The sequence below is a fragment of the Tachypleus tridentatus genome, chromosome 6 (genome assembly GCF_004210375.1).
Source record: "Tachypleus tridentatus isolate NWPU-2018 chromosome 6, ASM421037v1, whole genome shotgun sequence".
NCBI lineage: Eukaryota > Metazoa > Arthropoda > Merostomata > Xiphosura > Limulidae > Tachypleus > Tachypleus tridentatus.
In genome coordinates, this window is record NC_134830.1 from 88,831,813 (window position 1) to 88,848,107 (window position 16,295).

At 31.9% G+C, this 16,295-nt stretch overlaps 1 protein-coding gene across 4 annotated transcripts in view; it reads left to right on the forward strand.

The window, feature by feature from the left end:
• Positions 1 to 16,295, forward strand: part of LOC143252992 (patronin-like) — a 74,999-nt gene that overhangs the window by 38,191 nt on the left and 20,513 nt on the right. For 3 of the 4 annotated variants that reach the window (XM_076506008.1, XM_076506009.1, XM_076506010.1), the window contains 7 exons: positions 81 to 222; positions 1,894 to 2,011; positions 3,975 to 4,226; positions 6,589 to 6,801; positions 9,071 to 9,173; positions 10,318 to 12,913; positions 13,302 to 13,429. In XM_076506008.1, the coding sequence (XP_076362123.1) occupies positions 81 to 222; positions 1,894 to 2,011; positions 3,975 to 4,226; positions 6,589 to 6,801; positions 9,071 to 9,173; positions 10,318 to 12,913; positions 13,302 to 13,429 (3,552 nt within the window). Of the gene's footprint in view, positions 1 to 80; positions 223 to 1,893; positions 2,012 to 3,974; positions 4,227 to 6,588; positions 6,802 to 9,070; positions 9,174 to 10,317; positions 12,914 to 13,301; positions 13,430 to 14,783; positions 14,992 to 16,295 lie in introns of those variants that run through there. The other variant, XM_076506011.1, reaches the window with a different exon arrangement.

Genomic DNA, 16,295 nt, shown 5'->3' on the forward strand with positions numbered 1-16,295 from the left:
ACACTGTGATAAAACTATGTCATTATTTATGAGCATATGAATTGAGTTTATAAATATACACTGCTGTGAAACTTTGCCAGTCGGTTTTCCCCAGTCAGTGTTTCTGATGAGTTTCCTGAAGACCCTGAAGACTCTGCTATCTTGTGGTTAAACAAATGCTGCTTCAGGATGAGACAGAGGATTGAAGAAGAGCTTGGCTCATACCAGATCTCTTCTAGTCATGTGAGTTGGTTTGGTAACATTTTTACTGTTTGTACATGTTAATTGTTTGTATCATGAAGCAAAAATATGTTTAATGTTTATTTTTGTATGAAAAGTATAGTGAATTACCGAGGATAAACAGATTATAGTTTAGAATTTTATGAACAAAATTGCAATTACTCAGTAATATCAAATCTTTCAAGAAAATTGCAAATTGAGAAGCAATGAAATGAGCAGACACTTTTAAAATTGTTAATGAGGAAACAGAGCTTGATGTAACAGTATCCTCATTTAGTGAGTTGTATAATGGAAAGGTTTATTTTGTTACACTAGTGTATTGTTGATTGTTTCTTTTGTCAGATCAGGGGATGTAACACTGGTGTATTGTTTATTGTTTCTTTTGTCAGATCAGGGGATGCAACACTGGTGTATTGTTTATTGTTTCTTTTGTCAGATCAGGGGATGCAACACTGGCGTATTGTTGATTGTTTCTTTTGTCAGATCAGGGGATGTAACACTGGCGTATTGTTGATTGTTTCTTTTGTCAGATCAGGGGATGTAACACTGGCGTATTGTTGATTGTTTCTTTTGTCAGATCAGGGGATGTAACACTGGCGTATTGTTGATTGTTTCTTTTGTCAGATCAGGGGATGTAACACTGGCGTATTGTTGATTGTTTCTTTTGTCAGATCAGGGGATGTAACACTGGTGTATTGTTGATTTTTGGTTTTGTTACATCAGGGGATGTAACAGTGGTGTATTGTTGAATATTTTTTTTATCACATCAGAGGATGGTAGAATTAACTTTTTTTTGTCAAGTATGTGAATGAGGTACTGGTAAATTTTTTGTCTTATTGGAAAATAGTGTTAAAACTGATTTTCGTTATAGACGTTTTCAAAGTGATTCCTTTCTCTTGTGCATTTGAAGAGTGGAATGCTTATTGTTGTTAAGTTAGTGGTTGGATTCTGGAATGTCTATTGTTGTTTGGTCAGTGGTTGGATAGTGGACTGTATATTGTTATTAGATTAATGGCTGTTGTGTCATGTTCATTGTTTTTAGCTCAGCAGTTGGATAGTGGATTGCTTATTGTTGTTAGGTAAGTGGTTGGATAGTGGTATGTCTGTTGTTATGTTAGTGGTTTGATAGGGGAATGTTTATTGTTATTAAATTAATGACTGTTGTGTTATGTTTAATGTTATTAGCTTAGCAGTTGGATTGTGGAATGTTTATTGTTGCTGTGTCAATGATTGGTGTGAGGTGCATATATTTTTTTAGGTTAGTATTTGGATAGTGGAATGTTTATTGTTAGGTTAGTGGTTGACCGTGTGATATCAGTTTGGAAGATGTTGGAATGATCCTTTTTTGTCGAGATGGTTTTATTATGTAATAACCTTAAGGTATCAATATGAACAGTGACAGTGTTGTTTTGAATCATTCATTTTATTATATGGGTTTTGGTGTTCAGCAGTATAGCTGGATAAAATGAATATATACTTGTATGTTTTTTGGAAATTTTGCCTGTGTTATTCACCAAGTCTTGTAAAGTTAACAGTAAAGAGATACAGATCTCTTGAGTCAACTCATCAAACCCACATAGAATAATGTCAGTGATATCTAACACCTGCTCACTAATATTGATATTAGCTCAAATATAAAAATACATTAACTTCTGATGATTTGTTTTTGTTTAGGAACCACAATCAACAATTCCGTCTGTTCCAGTTATAGAAGACCTTGCAGACCTAAGTGATGGCTGTAGTTTAGCATGTTTACTGGCCTTCTACTGCCCAGGCTACCTCCATTGGAAAGGTTAATTTTAAACCTTCTTTATATTTTATGTTATTTGAGATATCAGTTGGTATTTATTTTCTTAAAATAAACTAATTTGGTTTAAATTCTGTTAAAGAAAAGTAATATCATTAAATTGTGAACACTATTATTATTAAAGTGGGAAAGTCATATAATTAAATTATGTACTGTTTATTTATGTTATTAAGATAGGTTTGCTTGGTAGTTTGTATAACACATCTTTATTAATAAATTTTAAGAACATTAGTGTTAGTAAAGAATATGCTTGTCCACATTTTCAAAAGATAAAGGATAAACACAGTTAGGGGAAGGGGTAGTCATATTGTAAACATGTATGTTTAGAATTAATTTTTTTTTATGTTTGTTAGATATGAAAAGAACTAGCCAAAGTAAATAAAATGAAATCAGCAAATTCCTGTATAAAAGATATGAACAAGTAACCAGTGGAATGAATTATTTCTCTGTTTCTGTTGTGTCACAATATTTTAATGAGTTACTTTCAACATTTAAGTAAACTACTTTTTTTCACGATATATACCAATAAATATAGCTGATAATTCATATTTTAATAGTATACAAGTTTCATGTTCTTGATAAGGGAATGTTAAAAAACAACAACTAGAGTTTCCTCCAGTGTGAGAATTGTAATATTTGTATTTGGTAAACATCCTCTCTTTTCTAATATATTTACAACCCCTCTAAGAAATTATTGTAATATTGTCATTTCTCAGACAGTGCATAATTTTTATTGCCTTCAATCTTATTTGGTTACAGACCTGCTCTACCATGATCACTTGTAGCATCTTTTCTTTCAAAAGTTACCACTAGTTTTCATGATAGCCAATACTTATATTATTCTCACAGGAGACAAATCAGTGAGTTTAGCTGAATTCCTAATGGTTCTTATTGCATATTTAGAAAGCCAAAAAAAGTGTGATAGTTAATGGACATTATCTGCTTTTTGCATGTTATTTTTCTGCAATCATTGATGCATTATTTAATTAAATAAAAAATATTTAGTGCAGAACTACCACTACTATAAAAAGATCGGGTTAAGTATAATCTACAGTAAACAGAAAGAACAAAAAGTTCTGTATTTTTTGTTTTACATGTCTTTTGATTTATTATTATAAAAGTAATTAAAATGTAAAAATTAGGAACTAATTAGGTTAGTTTAGGTAAGATAAAGAAGAAGTAAATAATAATAATAATAATTCTTGAGGTATGCTTACAAACTGTGCATTATGTTGTACAATAAGATAACAATAAGCTATGTGTTTGCTAAGTGATTTGCAACTTGTGTGGTGGGATTGTTAGTACAAACAGATGTATACTATTAAAAACTTTAAGGTACTTAGTAAAAACAAATGAAATTTCCTACAATTTGTAGTCATTCTTGAAATAAAAAATTGTAATCTAAATACATATATTTTTATGATAGTAGGTTGGTAAAATTGATCAAATGCACATGGAGTGGAGAAAATATTAGATAACATAGTTTTATTGTAAAACAAATATTTGGTATTTATTTAGGAGGTTTTAGAGGTTATGAAAAGGAAATTTGATGATTTTCAGTTGAAGAAAAATATTTTTAATCTTAACATAAAAATTACTTTGCACTTAGGGCAGTTAACACTTTGACAACATATATTCATTGATAAACTTTTAGTAAAATATATGATTCAAAAATCTGTTTTTTGTGTACAAAAGACTTGCAATGTTTACTGAAATCTTATGATAGTTTGTAAAGATACACAAAACATATAAAAAGTTATGTTGGCTATTTTGTGATAATGAACTTGGTTGAATTGGCTGAGCCTGTAGTGAGAGAGTTAAGTAAACATTTATTTTAGTGTTCATAAAATAACTCTTATTTCTGTTATCTTTAGTTTTATGTGGAGTGTGTATTATATTTTGTGAATAGCAGAGTAGTTAAAAATCTTGTGATATTTCAATTCTTCAGAAATTTGTCTTCTCGAGCCCATGAGTTTGGCAGATTCTCTTTACAATCTGCAGGTCGTGGAACAGTTTTGTAGACAAAACTTTCCCCACGACATATACTTCTTCAGCCTTGAAGACATGCTCTACATGCATTCTTCCATACGGCAAAATATACTGGCCTTCATATCTGATCTAATGTTCCTGTTTGAAATAAGACCGGTAAAAGGTGTTATTCGACCTGGAATCAGGGAGAAGCCAAATATTCTGATTGGAGGTGGGTTTCAGAAAATATTATGCACCTAATTACTTATAATTTCTGAATACAGTTTTATCCAGGAGAAAGAAAATTGATATATTTATACAGTTATCCTTCAAAAGGCCAGTGTGCTCTTTTTAAACCTGTGTTCCCATTAGTGTGATCATAAATAAAGTGTAGATTAAAGTCTGATTGAGAAACTAAACTAACTTCTGTTGCTGTGAATGTATGCTCACTAAGTCATGCTGTGTAACATTAAAATCACAATATCAAGTGTCTGGTTTATTTCTATCTGTGTGATCATAAATAAAGTGTAGATTAAAGTCTGATTGAGAAATTAAACTAACATCTGTTACTGTGAATATATGTTAAGTAAGACAGGCTGTGTAATGTTACAACCACAATTTTATGTGTTTGCTTTCTTTTTATCTGTGTGATCATGAATAGTGTGTAGATTAATTTCTGATTTAGAAACTAAACTAACTTCTGTTACTGTGAATGTAGGTTTACTAAGTTAGGCTGTGTAACTTTAAAATAACAATATCAAGTGTCCTTTTTTGTGTTCTGTCTGTGTGATCATGAATAAAGTATAGGTTAATGTCTGATTGAGAAACTAAGCTAACTTTATTTACTCTGAATGTATGTTTACTAAGTAAGGCTGTGTAACATTAAAACCCCCAATATCAAGTGTCTGTTTTGTGTTCTGTCTGTGTGATCATGAATAATGTGTAGATTAAGGTCTGATAGAGATACTAAACTATATTCTGTTACTGTGAATGTATGTTTACTAAGTCAGGCTATGTTACATTAAATCAGGTGTCCGCTTTGTGTGATTATGTATAAAGTGAAGATTGAGGTCTGATTGAGGAATTAATTTCTGTTACTGTGAATGTATGTTTACTAAGTAAGGCTGTGTAATATTAAAACCACAATATCAGGTGGCTGCTTTGTTTCTATCTGTGTGATCATGAATAAAGTGTGTATTAAAGTGGTTTTACCTTAAGAAAAGTGTTTTTCGTATGTAGTGCATATTTTTGCATACTGTAATAATTTCAGTTACTTTAATACAACTCTGTGAAACTTATGTTCAGTCTTTTATGCAGACTCACTCAAACCTATGTTTATTCCCATGTTCCTATTCAGTTACTTAATGTAAAAGTGAGAATACTATTGAAGCAAGGTATTATGAAGCTTGTGTGTTTACATATATTGTACCTTGTGGAAGAAAGTAAGATGCTCTAGTGTCAGTCCTGTGGAATGTTCATGATTTTGAATATTTTTGTGACACAAAGCTGGCTTAGCTAATGTTCATACATAACCAGTAAAATGTATCTACTGAAATCTAATAATTGTAATAGTAACTTACAAGATAGTATTTTCTTATTCAGAGAAGTTATCACATACTTATGTGTTTTGGAACCTTGTATATATACCTGTTTTTTATTCTTGAACCTACCATTATTTTGAGTATACAATGTATTGAATCTTCTCAATTTCTGCAACTTTAATTGGAACCAAATATGTTTTATATATAATTAGTTGCCTATGTGTTAGTTTGATGTGTTTAAAAACAAGTACATGTACATATATAAAAACAAAAATCAAAGCTTTAATTGTAAAACTGATTTGCTGTTATTCAGTTGTTAGTGTTTTAATTATAAATTACACACACAGTCATCAGTATTTAATAAGTTCAGTAATGAATATTTTAGATTTGAAATTAAAGTTACTATTTAACCAACTTAACATATTTACTTGAAACTCTTCTAATTCATACAAGATCATACAGTACAGAGACAAAACTCATAATAATTATATTAATTTGTTATTTATGGCAGAACCTTGACTTTGCTTTATTTTAATTGTGCAAAGTGTAAGTTACAAAATATACTGTACAGGAAAAGTTTGAATTAACTATAAACAATTCCATTTTGGTTATAGTCATTTGTATTAAATGTACCTGAAGTTGATGCAAGATGAGAAAATGTTGTGAAAGCTAATGTTTCTTTCAGTGATTGAACCTGTCTCAGTAATGTTTAAACCAACCATGTACCAATTGTTTAGGAATCTTACTTGATATGAAATCCTCATTAAGCTCAACCAGGTACCAAGTGTTTAGGAATCTTACTTGATATGAAATCTCATTAAAAGTTACCATGTATTAAGTGTAGAAAAAGCATTATTGGAATTGAAACCACCTTTTAGAACAAATGTCTATTAAGCACAAAGTGCACTAGGTTTTGCTTTTTCTCTTATTTTACTTTCCTTTGTAAATAGTCAGATATATAAGATCTAAGCATATGCATGATGATATTTCATTGTATACAAACTTTTACGTTTTAAACGGTATGATTTATTAACCTATGACATTCAAAACTAGGTCCAGTGGCCCCTCGTGTAAGGAGTCGGCGAAATCTGCAAGATTGGAGTAAGAATATAACAGCTCATCAGTCTTGGAGCAGCATTCCAGGTCTACAGAGCTCAGCTAATGCTGGATCAACAGGCAGTCTTCCAGAGCTACACAAAACATGGAGTAATGGAGACAGGATGGCTCAAGATAGATTTCCCAAGAGAAATCTGAGTGGGCATAGAAGTAAGCCAGTGGCTATTTTCTTACTTAGAACATGTTTCCTTTGTGACTTTGTACTAATTGGTGCATCTAAGTTTTTGTTTAGCATAGGTTATATTCTTGTATCTAAAAATCTTTAAAAATTAAGGAATAAATAGTAAACATCTAACTTCATTTCTTTAACTTTTTATATACTAGTTTCTTATCAAACTCTTTCTTGTTTTGAGACCCCTTACTAGTTTATGTTTAAAATAAATAAAGTTTGTGCAAAACCTTCTCCTGCCTCTGACAATCCTATGTGATAGAAATACCTCATAGTTTATGTAAATATATTGGTTTGTGTTCTCAACTATAATATATTCTCAGTAGTTTTTAGACAAGGTGGCAATATTTTCTGATTTCAAAATATCATATAAGTTTATTGTTTACAACTATTTTTCAAAGGCTACAAATCAATTTACTTATTGTTTAAACCATTCATTCAAAACTTAGAAAGGTATTAATAAAAATAATCAGAGAAGAGACAAAATTTGTATTCCTTGTGTTTTCTTAAATTAAAAACTTTGTTTACATTTTCCATTCTCTGCTTATGTATCTCAAATCACTTTGTTGACTTGTCTTATGATATTGACGCTGTAGATCTGTAGTTCCAAATTAATTAAAAACTTTCTCTACATTTTCCATTCTCAACTTATTCATCTCAAATAATTTTATTGACTGGTATTATGATATGAATGCAGTAGAGCTGTAGTTCTGAATTAAAAACTTTGTCTACGTTTTCCATTCTCTGCTTATTCATTTCAAATAATTTTTTAGACTAGTATTATTGTATTAATGCTGTAGAGCTGTAGTTCCAAATTAATTGAAAACTTTGTCTACATTTTCCATTTTCCACTTATTTTCTCAAAGCATCTTGTGGACTAGTATTATGATATTAATACTGTAGAGCTGAAATTCTGAATTAATTAAAAACTTTGTCTACATTTTCCATTCTCCTCCTCTTTATCTGAAATCATTTTGTTGTGTGATGATATTAATGTTGTGAAGGTGTAGTTCCTAGTCACTGGCCTTCAAAAACGTTAGGGGAAGAAAGAGAGAAAACAAAAAAAAGAAAGGAAAAATGTCTTAGGAGAGGTTTGGTTTTTTTAATATTTATAATTTGTACTTGTGTTAGGAGTTGGTGCAATGTGTTAAATTCCTAGTTAGAGCATTGTAAAGTAAGTGAGAATTTTAACATTTATGTCAGGTTTTTCTTGAAAAAGCTGATTTTGTTAGTAATATGTTATTTGTGAAAAACTTTTGTGATTGATTGGTTGTTTTGATATTCATGCACAGATACAAGCATGAAAGCTAATATACAGAGTAAAGTAATTAGAACCTTATCATTTTATTATGCCTTGATAATCAGACAAGAGCTCACTCTATCTGTTCATGTCTCGTGGTAGGGTTATCATTGCATAGTAATCTGATAATGAGATAAGAGAACAGTCTATCCATGTGTGTCTACTCATAAGCTTGTCATCCTATAATTTGGTAGTTTGACAAGAGAACAGCTTGTTCATGTGTGTTTACTAGTAAACTTATCATTTAATAATGACTTGATAATGAGACTAGAGAGCACCCTATTGAACAGGATATTAGCAGTCTGTGAATTGACCATCTCAAAAATCTGTCAATCACAAGCTGTTTTCACAAACCCAACCAACCAATCAATAAGGAACAGTCTCCTTTCTTTTCCTTTTTCCAAGTGATCCACTTTCTAGCAGGTTGTCAATTATAAATCTGGTTTATGGACTGATCCACACTCCATTAGGTTGTCAGTTGTAAATCTGTTTTACAGACTAATCCCCACTCTCCATCAGCTTGTCAGATGTAAATCTGGTTTATGGACTTATCCACTCTCCATCAGGTTGTTATTTGTAAATCTGGTTTACAGACTGATCCACTCTCCAGCAGGTTGTCAGTTGTAAATCTGATTTACAGACTGATTCACTCTCCAACAGGTTGTCATTTATAAATCTGTCTCCAAGCAAGTTGTAAGTTATATATCCATTTTATTGATTGATTTGTATATAAAGAGGTACTGTTTGTGCCACCTAGTGCATCACTGTTTTCACTCTTATATTTAGCTAAAACGTGGTTGGTAACTTTTTAATAAAGATGTGATGTGTCTTATTTTTTGTAGATTCTAACCAGTTGAGGTATGTGGCTTTTAACTTTTAAGTTAAGTCATATTTTTAATGTGTTATAAATAAGTGATGGAAAGTTGTGAAAATATTTGACATTTCTGTAGTTTCAGCACCAATTGCAACCTCTTCCATACTACGGACACAGTCAGCTGACTTTAGGCCCCAACAAGCATATAGTAGAGAGGAACCACAGTATGCTGATAAAAGGTATTTTAATTGTAACCTTTTGTAATGTGTAAGAGACAGAAGATTTTTTTAGTTGTAGTGTAGAAATTGCCAATATTAGGAAGCATGTGACATACAGAAAATGAATACAGTATGTTGGTAAAAGGTAAAGAGGAATATCAAGTACATGAGTTGTTTGGTTTCTTGAGTCACCTGTTACAATATTGCACTAACTTCACTCATAACTGACATCCAGTATAGGGAAGGTGAGGTTTTTGTATCATTAAATGATCTCGTTATTTGTTAGTGGTTTTATTTTTCTAGTTGAAGTTATACACATAGAAAACAAAAGTCAAGGCCAAAATTTAAAACATATATATATTATTATGCCTATTTTTTCTCTCAACATGCTTAATGTTTATCATGAAATTGTGCAGCTTTGCCATACAACATTGCTAAATTTTAGAACTATCCTTATGTGAAGATTTAAATGTTTTTAAACTGTAGTGTGGTAAGTGTCAATATCTTAAAGTGCAGAAAAGAACCAAACTATAATAGCAAAATATAGTATAAATATAACTGTTATGTAAAGCTAATAATTTTATATTTTATGATAACAAGAGGTTGGGTAATTGTAACTATTTTGAAATGATAAGTTTAAGTGTATGTAGTGTAAGTGCCAATGTCTTTAATTACACATAAAAATATATATTTGAATATAATTAGTCTTACGTTTATTTGAATGGTGGTAAATAAAGAAGTATGAAGTTTCATACTTATAGTTAGAAAGGAGATATGGATGGTTTCTACTGTTTTCTAGCTCAGTTGGAGAGAGCACTGACCATGTTACCCAAAGGTCTCAAATTCAAGACCCAGCCAGTCCTGTAGTTTCTTTTAACATACTAGATTGTTTTCATTTACAGTAATGCTTTTTAGAAAGTTTACTTTCACTCAGTAATATTTATTTTGAAAGTTTTTATATCTAATTTGATAATTTGTCATTATGATTCAATAAAAACTGTTTAGGTAAGATTTATGACCATAAAGTACATTTCATTCTTGCCATATGCTAAGATATGTCTGTCAGATTGTGTTTTAAACTGTTAACAACAAGAAATGAGTAAATTCTTCTAACATAGTTAAGAAGTATGATTTCTTATTTTAAGTAAATCTTTTTATTTTCCAGATATTCCTCAGATGAAGATGATGATTTGGAAGGTTACTATGAGCGAAAGCCTCTTGGGTATGAGAAGGGAGATTTTCGAAGACAACCCAGCAGCCTATCTGCTGGTGGATTTCACAGAAAACTATTTTCTTATGAACCTTTGATGCCAGCACAACCAAAACACCCAAAAGAGCAAATTAACAGTGATACAAAAATTCAAGAAATGGGAGAAGAACATGAAGGAGGTGTGAGAATTTCCTACTCTCCCCAGAGTGAACTGGAGAAATATGTGGAAAGTGACAAAAATTATATTACTCATTCAGACTTTAATCATAAACAATGCAGATCAAGTGAAACTAAGATAGGTGAACCTGAAGACAGTAAAGAAAGCAGTGGTTTAGAGGATTATTATAACCAGCTTGCCTCTGAGGCAGAAGTGGAAGAGCTGACAAAAGCACAGACTTTTGAGAATGACAACAGGTTTTCAGAAAACAGAGATCAAGATCTTAAACAAGAACTTTCAACTACAAGTTTTGCTCAGTTGTCCAAGTTGAAGGAAAATCAAGGAAACTCCTTCAATGTTGTGTACATGCAACAAGAAAAAGACAACATCAATGGAGATAAAAGTACCTTGAAATCAAGCTTGATCAAATCAAAAGAGAAAAGTCTCCCCGATCAAGAAAAACGGACAACATTTGCAGTGCTTCCTAATACAACCACTTGGCAGCAACAGCATAGGCAGCAACGTCCTGTTCCAGGAAGCTTTTCTCCACAAGGGGACTCTGGTGTTACAACTCCTACTGAGGGTTCAGAAGCTACTCTTGCCTCTCAACTGTCCAATATTCGATTAGCTTTAGAAGACAGGAGAAGAAAAATTGAACAGGATAAAAAACGAATGGAGATTTTATGGAAAAATCACAGGCAAAGATTGGGAAAAGCTGCATTTTTACAAGCTATTTCCAGAGGTGGCACTGCAACAGCTGGCACTCCAGACAGTGGTACAGGAAGGGAAGAGGCTCTGGTGGAGACACCATCTTCATTATCAGAGGATACAAAGTCACAGGTGTCAGGAGAATTGAGCAGACAGTTATCGGCTCAAGAACTAGCAGAAGATGTAGACACCATGAAGAAAAAATGGCTGAATCAAAATGGAGCAGAATCAGAAGCTACAGATGTGGGAACTGATGAAAATTTGAGCCCTGAAGATTTCCAAAAGTCAGTTGAACAAATAAATAATAGTTTGACAGAAGTCAATGCTGATATTGCAAAGTTGACTCAACAACAGAATATAAATCAACAGATGGACAAGGAAAAATTTTTTCTTCGTGGCCAGGGCGTATTTCAACAGCCCCAGCAACTTGGGCAGAGGCTTCATCCTGATCAGGTCCAACAGCATTTCCAGCAGATACTACGTCCTGATCAGGTTCAGCAGCAGTTTCAGCAGAGACTATATCCTGATCAGTTTCAACAGTCATTCCAACAAACTTTGCAACAGGTGCCAGCACAACAAATGATGCATCCATATGGAAACATAAGTCAGCAAATGAGAAGAGATCAGTGGGGAAAAGCTGTACAATCTGGTATGATTGATCAGTTATTTGCCAGTCAGCAACAACCTCAGTGGGGTCAACCTATGGTACCAACGATGCCTCAACAACAGCACTGGCAGTCTCCTTCAGTGATGATGCATGGACGACCTTACATGGACCAACAGACACCAGGATTTTCTCTGCACCCACCACAAACCAATTACCAATATCCAATTTACCAGAATGGATTGAGATCAGGAGATCAAAACTTTCAACCATATAGTGGAATACCAGCACATCCTATGCACTGTCAAGGAATGTCTTACACTTGTCCTCCAGCATCTCTTCCTAATTTACAACAACCACAACAGCCATTCCAACTTCATGATCAAACAGTTTCAAATGCACCCACTTTCCTTCCAAGGAATCTGCTGACCACAACACAGCAAGAATCAATTCAAGCAACTCAGCCAGTACCAGAACCAGCAGTGGAAATAAGCAAATCAAATTTTCAACAGAAAGATGTTACACCACCTAGACCAGAACTTGATAATTTTGGTCGGCCAATTAAAGGTAGTGAGGAACAGCCATCTTCTCCCAGTAGGCCACAGATAGGCAAGACTTTTAGGGTTCCAAAATCTAAAGTTGTTTCTCCACCTCCCTCAGGTTTGAACTTTGAGACTGAAGTATCTGTTGATGAAAGTGAGCAGCTGTCTACACAACCAATAAAAAGTGGTTTGAACTTTGAGACTGAAGAAGCTGTTGATGAAAGTGAGCAGCTGTCTACTCAACCAATTAAAAGTGAAACAGACACAGACAAAGGATTTTATATTTCTTTTGATGATAAACAGCCCAAAAAACCTAAACCAAAATTACGACCTCGAACTCTTAAATCACAAGTATCCAGTTCAAAAGTACAGCCCTTAAAACCTCAAGTAGTCCAGGTTTCCTCTACAAGGAACGAATCTGAAGTATTACCTCCTGCTGTTTCTGGACCTAAAGAAGACCAGCTGTTTGAACCTGAGGATGAAAAGGACACTTCTGGTGTTGGTTTTGTGATAGGAGCTGAAATGGTTCATCCTGATCCAGTTAGTTTTTTTTATGTATTAATAACATCTTTAAATTTTGTTAATAATATAGCATGTGTTGATTTTACTAAAATGTATCTTGTATTTATTCACATTTGATATACAAAACAATTTAGAAACCCACATTAGAGTGTGTCATGGTGTTTTATCATTGTTAATTTTTATTAAAGTAAAGTAATTTTGTAATTTATATTAAGTAAAATTAGCAAAAGTTAGTGCATTTTTGAAAATATTATTAGAAATAATGATATGGATGGTTGGGCACACTCATAATTTCCAAAATAATACTTGTTATTTTGAAAGCCATTGTAGTATTTTAATGGAAAATTTAATCAGCAAGTTGATTATATGCAGATTTGAAAATTTCCTGTATTGTGTGATTTTTCAGAATGCTGAAACAGAAATGCAAAAGAAAAAGGAAATGATCATGATAATGTCTCTGAGGCGTCGAGCGGAACAAGAAACAAAACGAGTTGCTAAGGAACAAGAAAATGCAAGGAAGAAAGAACAAGAGAGGTAAAGCAAACTATAACTACAAATGTACACATATCAGTATAAAGTGAAAAAATTTCAAAGAACAGCAGAGACCAAACTAGTAGGACCAGACATGTGATGTAGAGGCACATCAGAAAGTTGACAATTATTTAGACACTTTGACCAGTGTATATTGCAATTCAGAAAGTATGAGAAAAAACAAAACACAGTCTCCAAACCATATGTTAATAGCCATTTCTCAGGTTCATATAATACTTTATGATGAATCAATCTTTATTGATACAAACATATTTTTTTGAAGTACATCACAATTATATAGTTAACTTTAAATATTAGAGACAGTGTTTGGTATATATAGTCATGTTAAACAGTGTGAAAGTGTCACATCTCAATGTTACATTTATGTAATTAACTGTTTGATATAATTAGTGTTTGGTATGTAGAGCAATGTTAAACAGTGTGAAAATGTGACAACTTTCAGTGAGATTTATTTAGTTAACTATTTGATATAATTGGTTTGGTATGTAGAGTGATATTAAACAGTGTGAAAGTGTCACAACTCATTTACATTTATGTAGTTAACTGTTTGATATAATTAGAATTTGGTATATAGAGCAATGTTACAGTGGGAAAGTGCCACAACCCACTGCTGCATTTATGTAGTTAACTGTTTGATATAATTAGATTGGTATGTAGAGTGATATTAAACAGTGTGAAAGTGTCACAACTTGCTTATATTTATATAGTTAACTGTTTGATATAATTAGAGTTTGTTACATGAAGCAATGTTAAACAGTGTGTAAGTGTCACAACTCACTGTTACATTTATGTAGTTAACTGTTTGTGTAGAGTGATATTAAACAGTGTGTAGGTGTTACAACTCTGTCACATTTATGTAGCTAACAGTTTGATATAATGAGAATTTGGTATGTAGAGAGATATTAAACAGTGTGAAAGTGTCACAACTCATTGTTACATTTATGTAGTTAACTGTTTATAATTAGAGTTTGGTATGTAGAGAGATATTAAACAGTGTGAAAGTGTCACAACTCATTGTTACATTTATGTAGTTAACTGTTTATAATTAGAGTTTGGTATGTAGTGATATTAAACAGCAATTAACATTGCTCTATATATCACAACTCTCAGTTAGATTTATTTAGTTAACTCTTTCACCTAGGGTAGGTATCCTTTGCAGAACATAATGCAAAGTTCTAGTGTTTTACTTCCAAACATCTTATTAAATTAATTTTATTTTAATATTATATCAATTAGTATAGCAAAAATGGTAGCTAATAATTCAAATATTTGTATATAAGATTTAAGTTCTTAATTCTACATGGAAATAATTTAAAAAATTTTGAATTTCTCCTAGTGTGGCTGACACATTTTATCAAGATATATTCTCTAATATATCCACCACCTATTCAGAAAGTACAGAACCAAATGTTACAAACTGGCAAGAGGAAGAATAGTCTTAAATACACACACAGATAACAGTCAAGTTTGATTTATTAAATGTTACTAATGAAGGAAGGTAGTATAGTCTTGATTACACGGTGAGATTAGAGCCAAGTTTAATTAATCAAATGCTACTAACTGGTGAGAGGTAGTATAGTCTTTAATACACAGAGAGATTAGAGCCAAGTTTGATTAATCAAATGTTACTAACTGGTGAGAGGTAGTATAGTCTTTAATACACAGAGAGATTAGAGCCAAGTTTGATTTGTCAAATGTTACTAATGAGGAAAGGGCTTACTGTCTTCATAACACAAAGGTTAGAGCCAACTTTGATTTTTCAAATGTTACTAACAAGTGATGCAGTTCTATCCCATTTTATTTATGTTTGTAACTACATGTAGCTCCTACAGTAATATAATTATGTATTAATGTACAGTAATCATTCGTATAATGATACAGTTTATTTTGATTTACTTTGTTTGTAACTACAAGTACTTCCTATAGTGATATAATTTTATGTTAGTGTATAGGAATCATTCATGTAATGATGCAGTTTTATCCCATCTATTTTATGATTATAACTACAAGTACTGCCTGTCATATAATTCTGTATTAGTGTATAGGAACCACTGATCTAATGAAGCAGTTCAATCTCATTTTTTTATGTTTGTAACTACATGTATCCTACAGCAATATAATTCTGTATCAGTGTACAGATATCATTCATGTAATAATGCAGTTTAATCCCGTTTTCTTTATGTTTAACAACATATAGCACCTACTGTGATATAATTCTGTATTAGTGCACAGGAATCATTTATATAATGATAGAGTTTTATCTGATTTATTTTGCTTGTAACTACAAGAACTTCCTATAGTGATATAATTCATTGTTAATGTATAGGAATCCTTCATGTAATGATGCACTTGAATCTCATTTTCTTTATGTTTATAAGATGTATCTCCTACAGTGATATAATTCTGTGCTAGTTTACAGGAATCATTCATGGTGTGATGAAGTTTTGTCCCATTTTATTTGTGTTTGTAACTACATGTAGCTCCTATAGTGATATATTTCGCTGCTAATGTATAGGACACATTCAGGTAATGATGTAGTTTTATCCCATTTTATTTGCGTTTGTAAGTACAACTTTCTCCTATAGTGGTATAATTTTGTGCTAGTGTATAGGGAATCATTCATGTAATGATACAATTTTTTATGCCATTTTATTTATGTTTGTGAGTACATGTAGCTACTATAGTGATAGGATTCTGTATTGCTTTACAGGAATCATTCATATAATGATACATTTTAATCTGATTTTCTTTATTTGTAACTTTAAGTTGTTCCTATAGTGAAATAATTCTGTGCTAGGGTATAAGAATCATTTATGTAATGATGCAGTTTTATCCTGTTTTATTTATG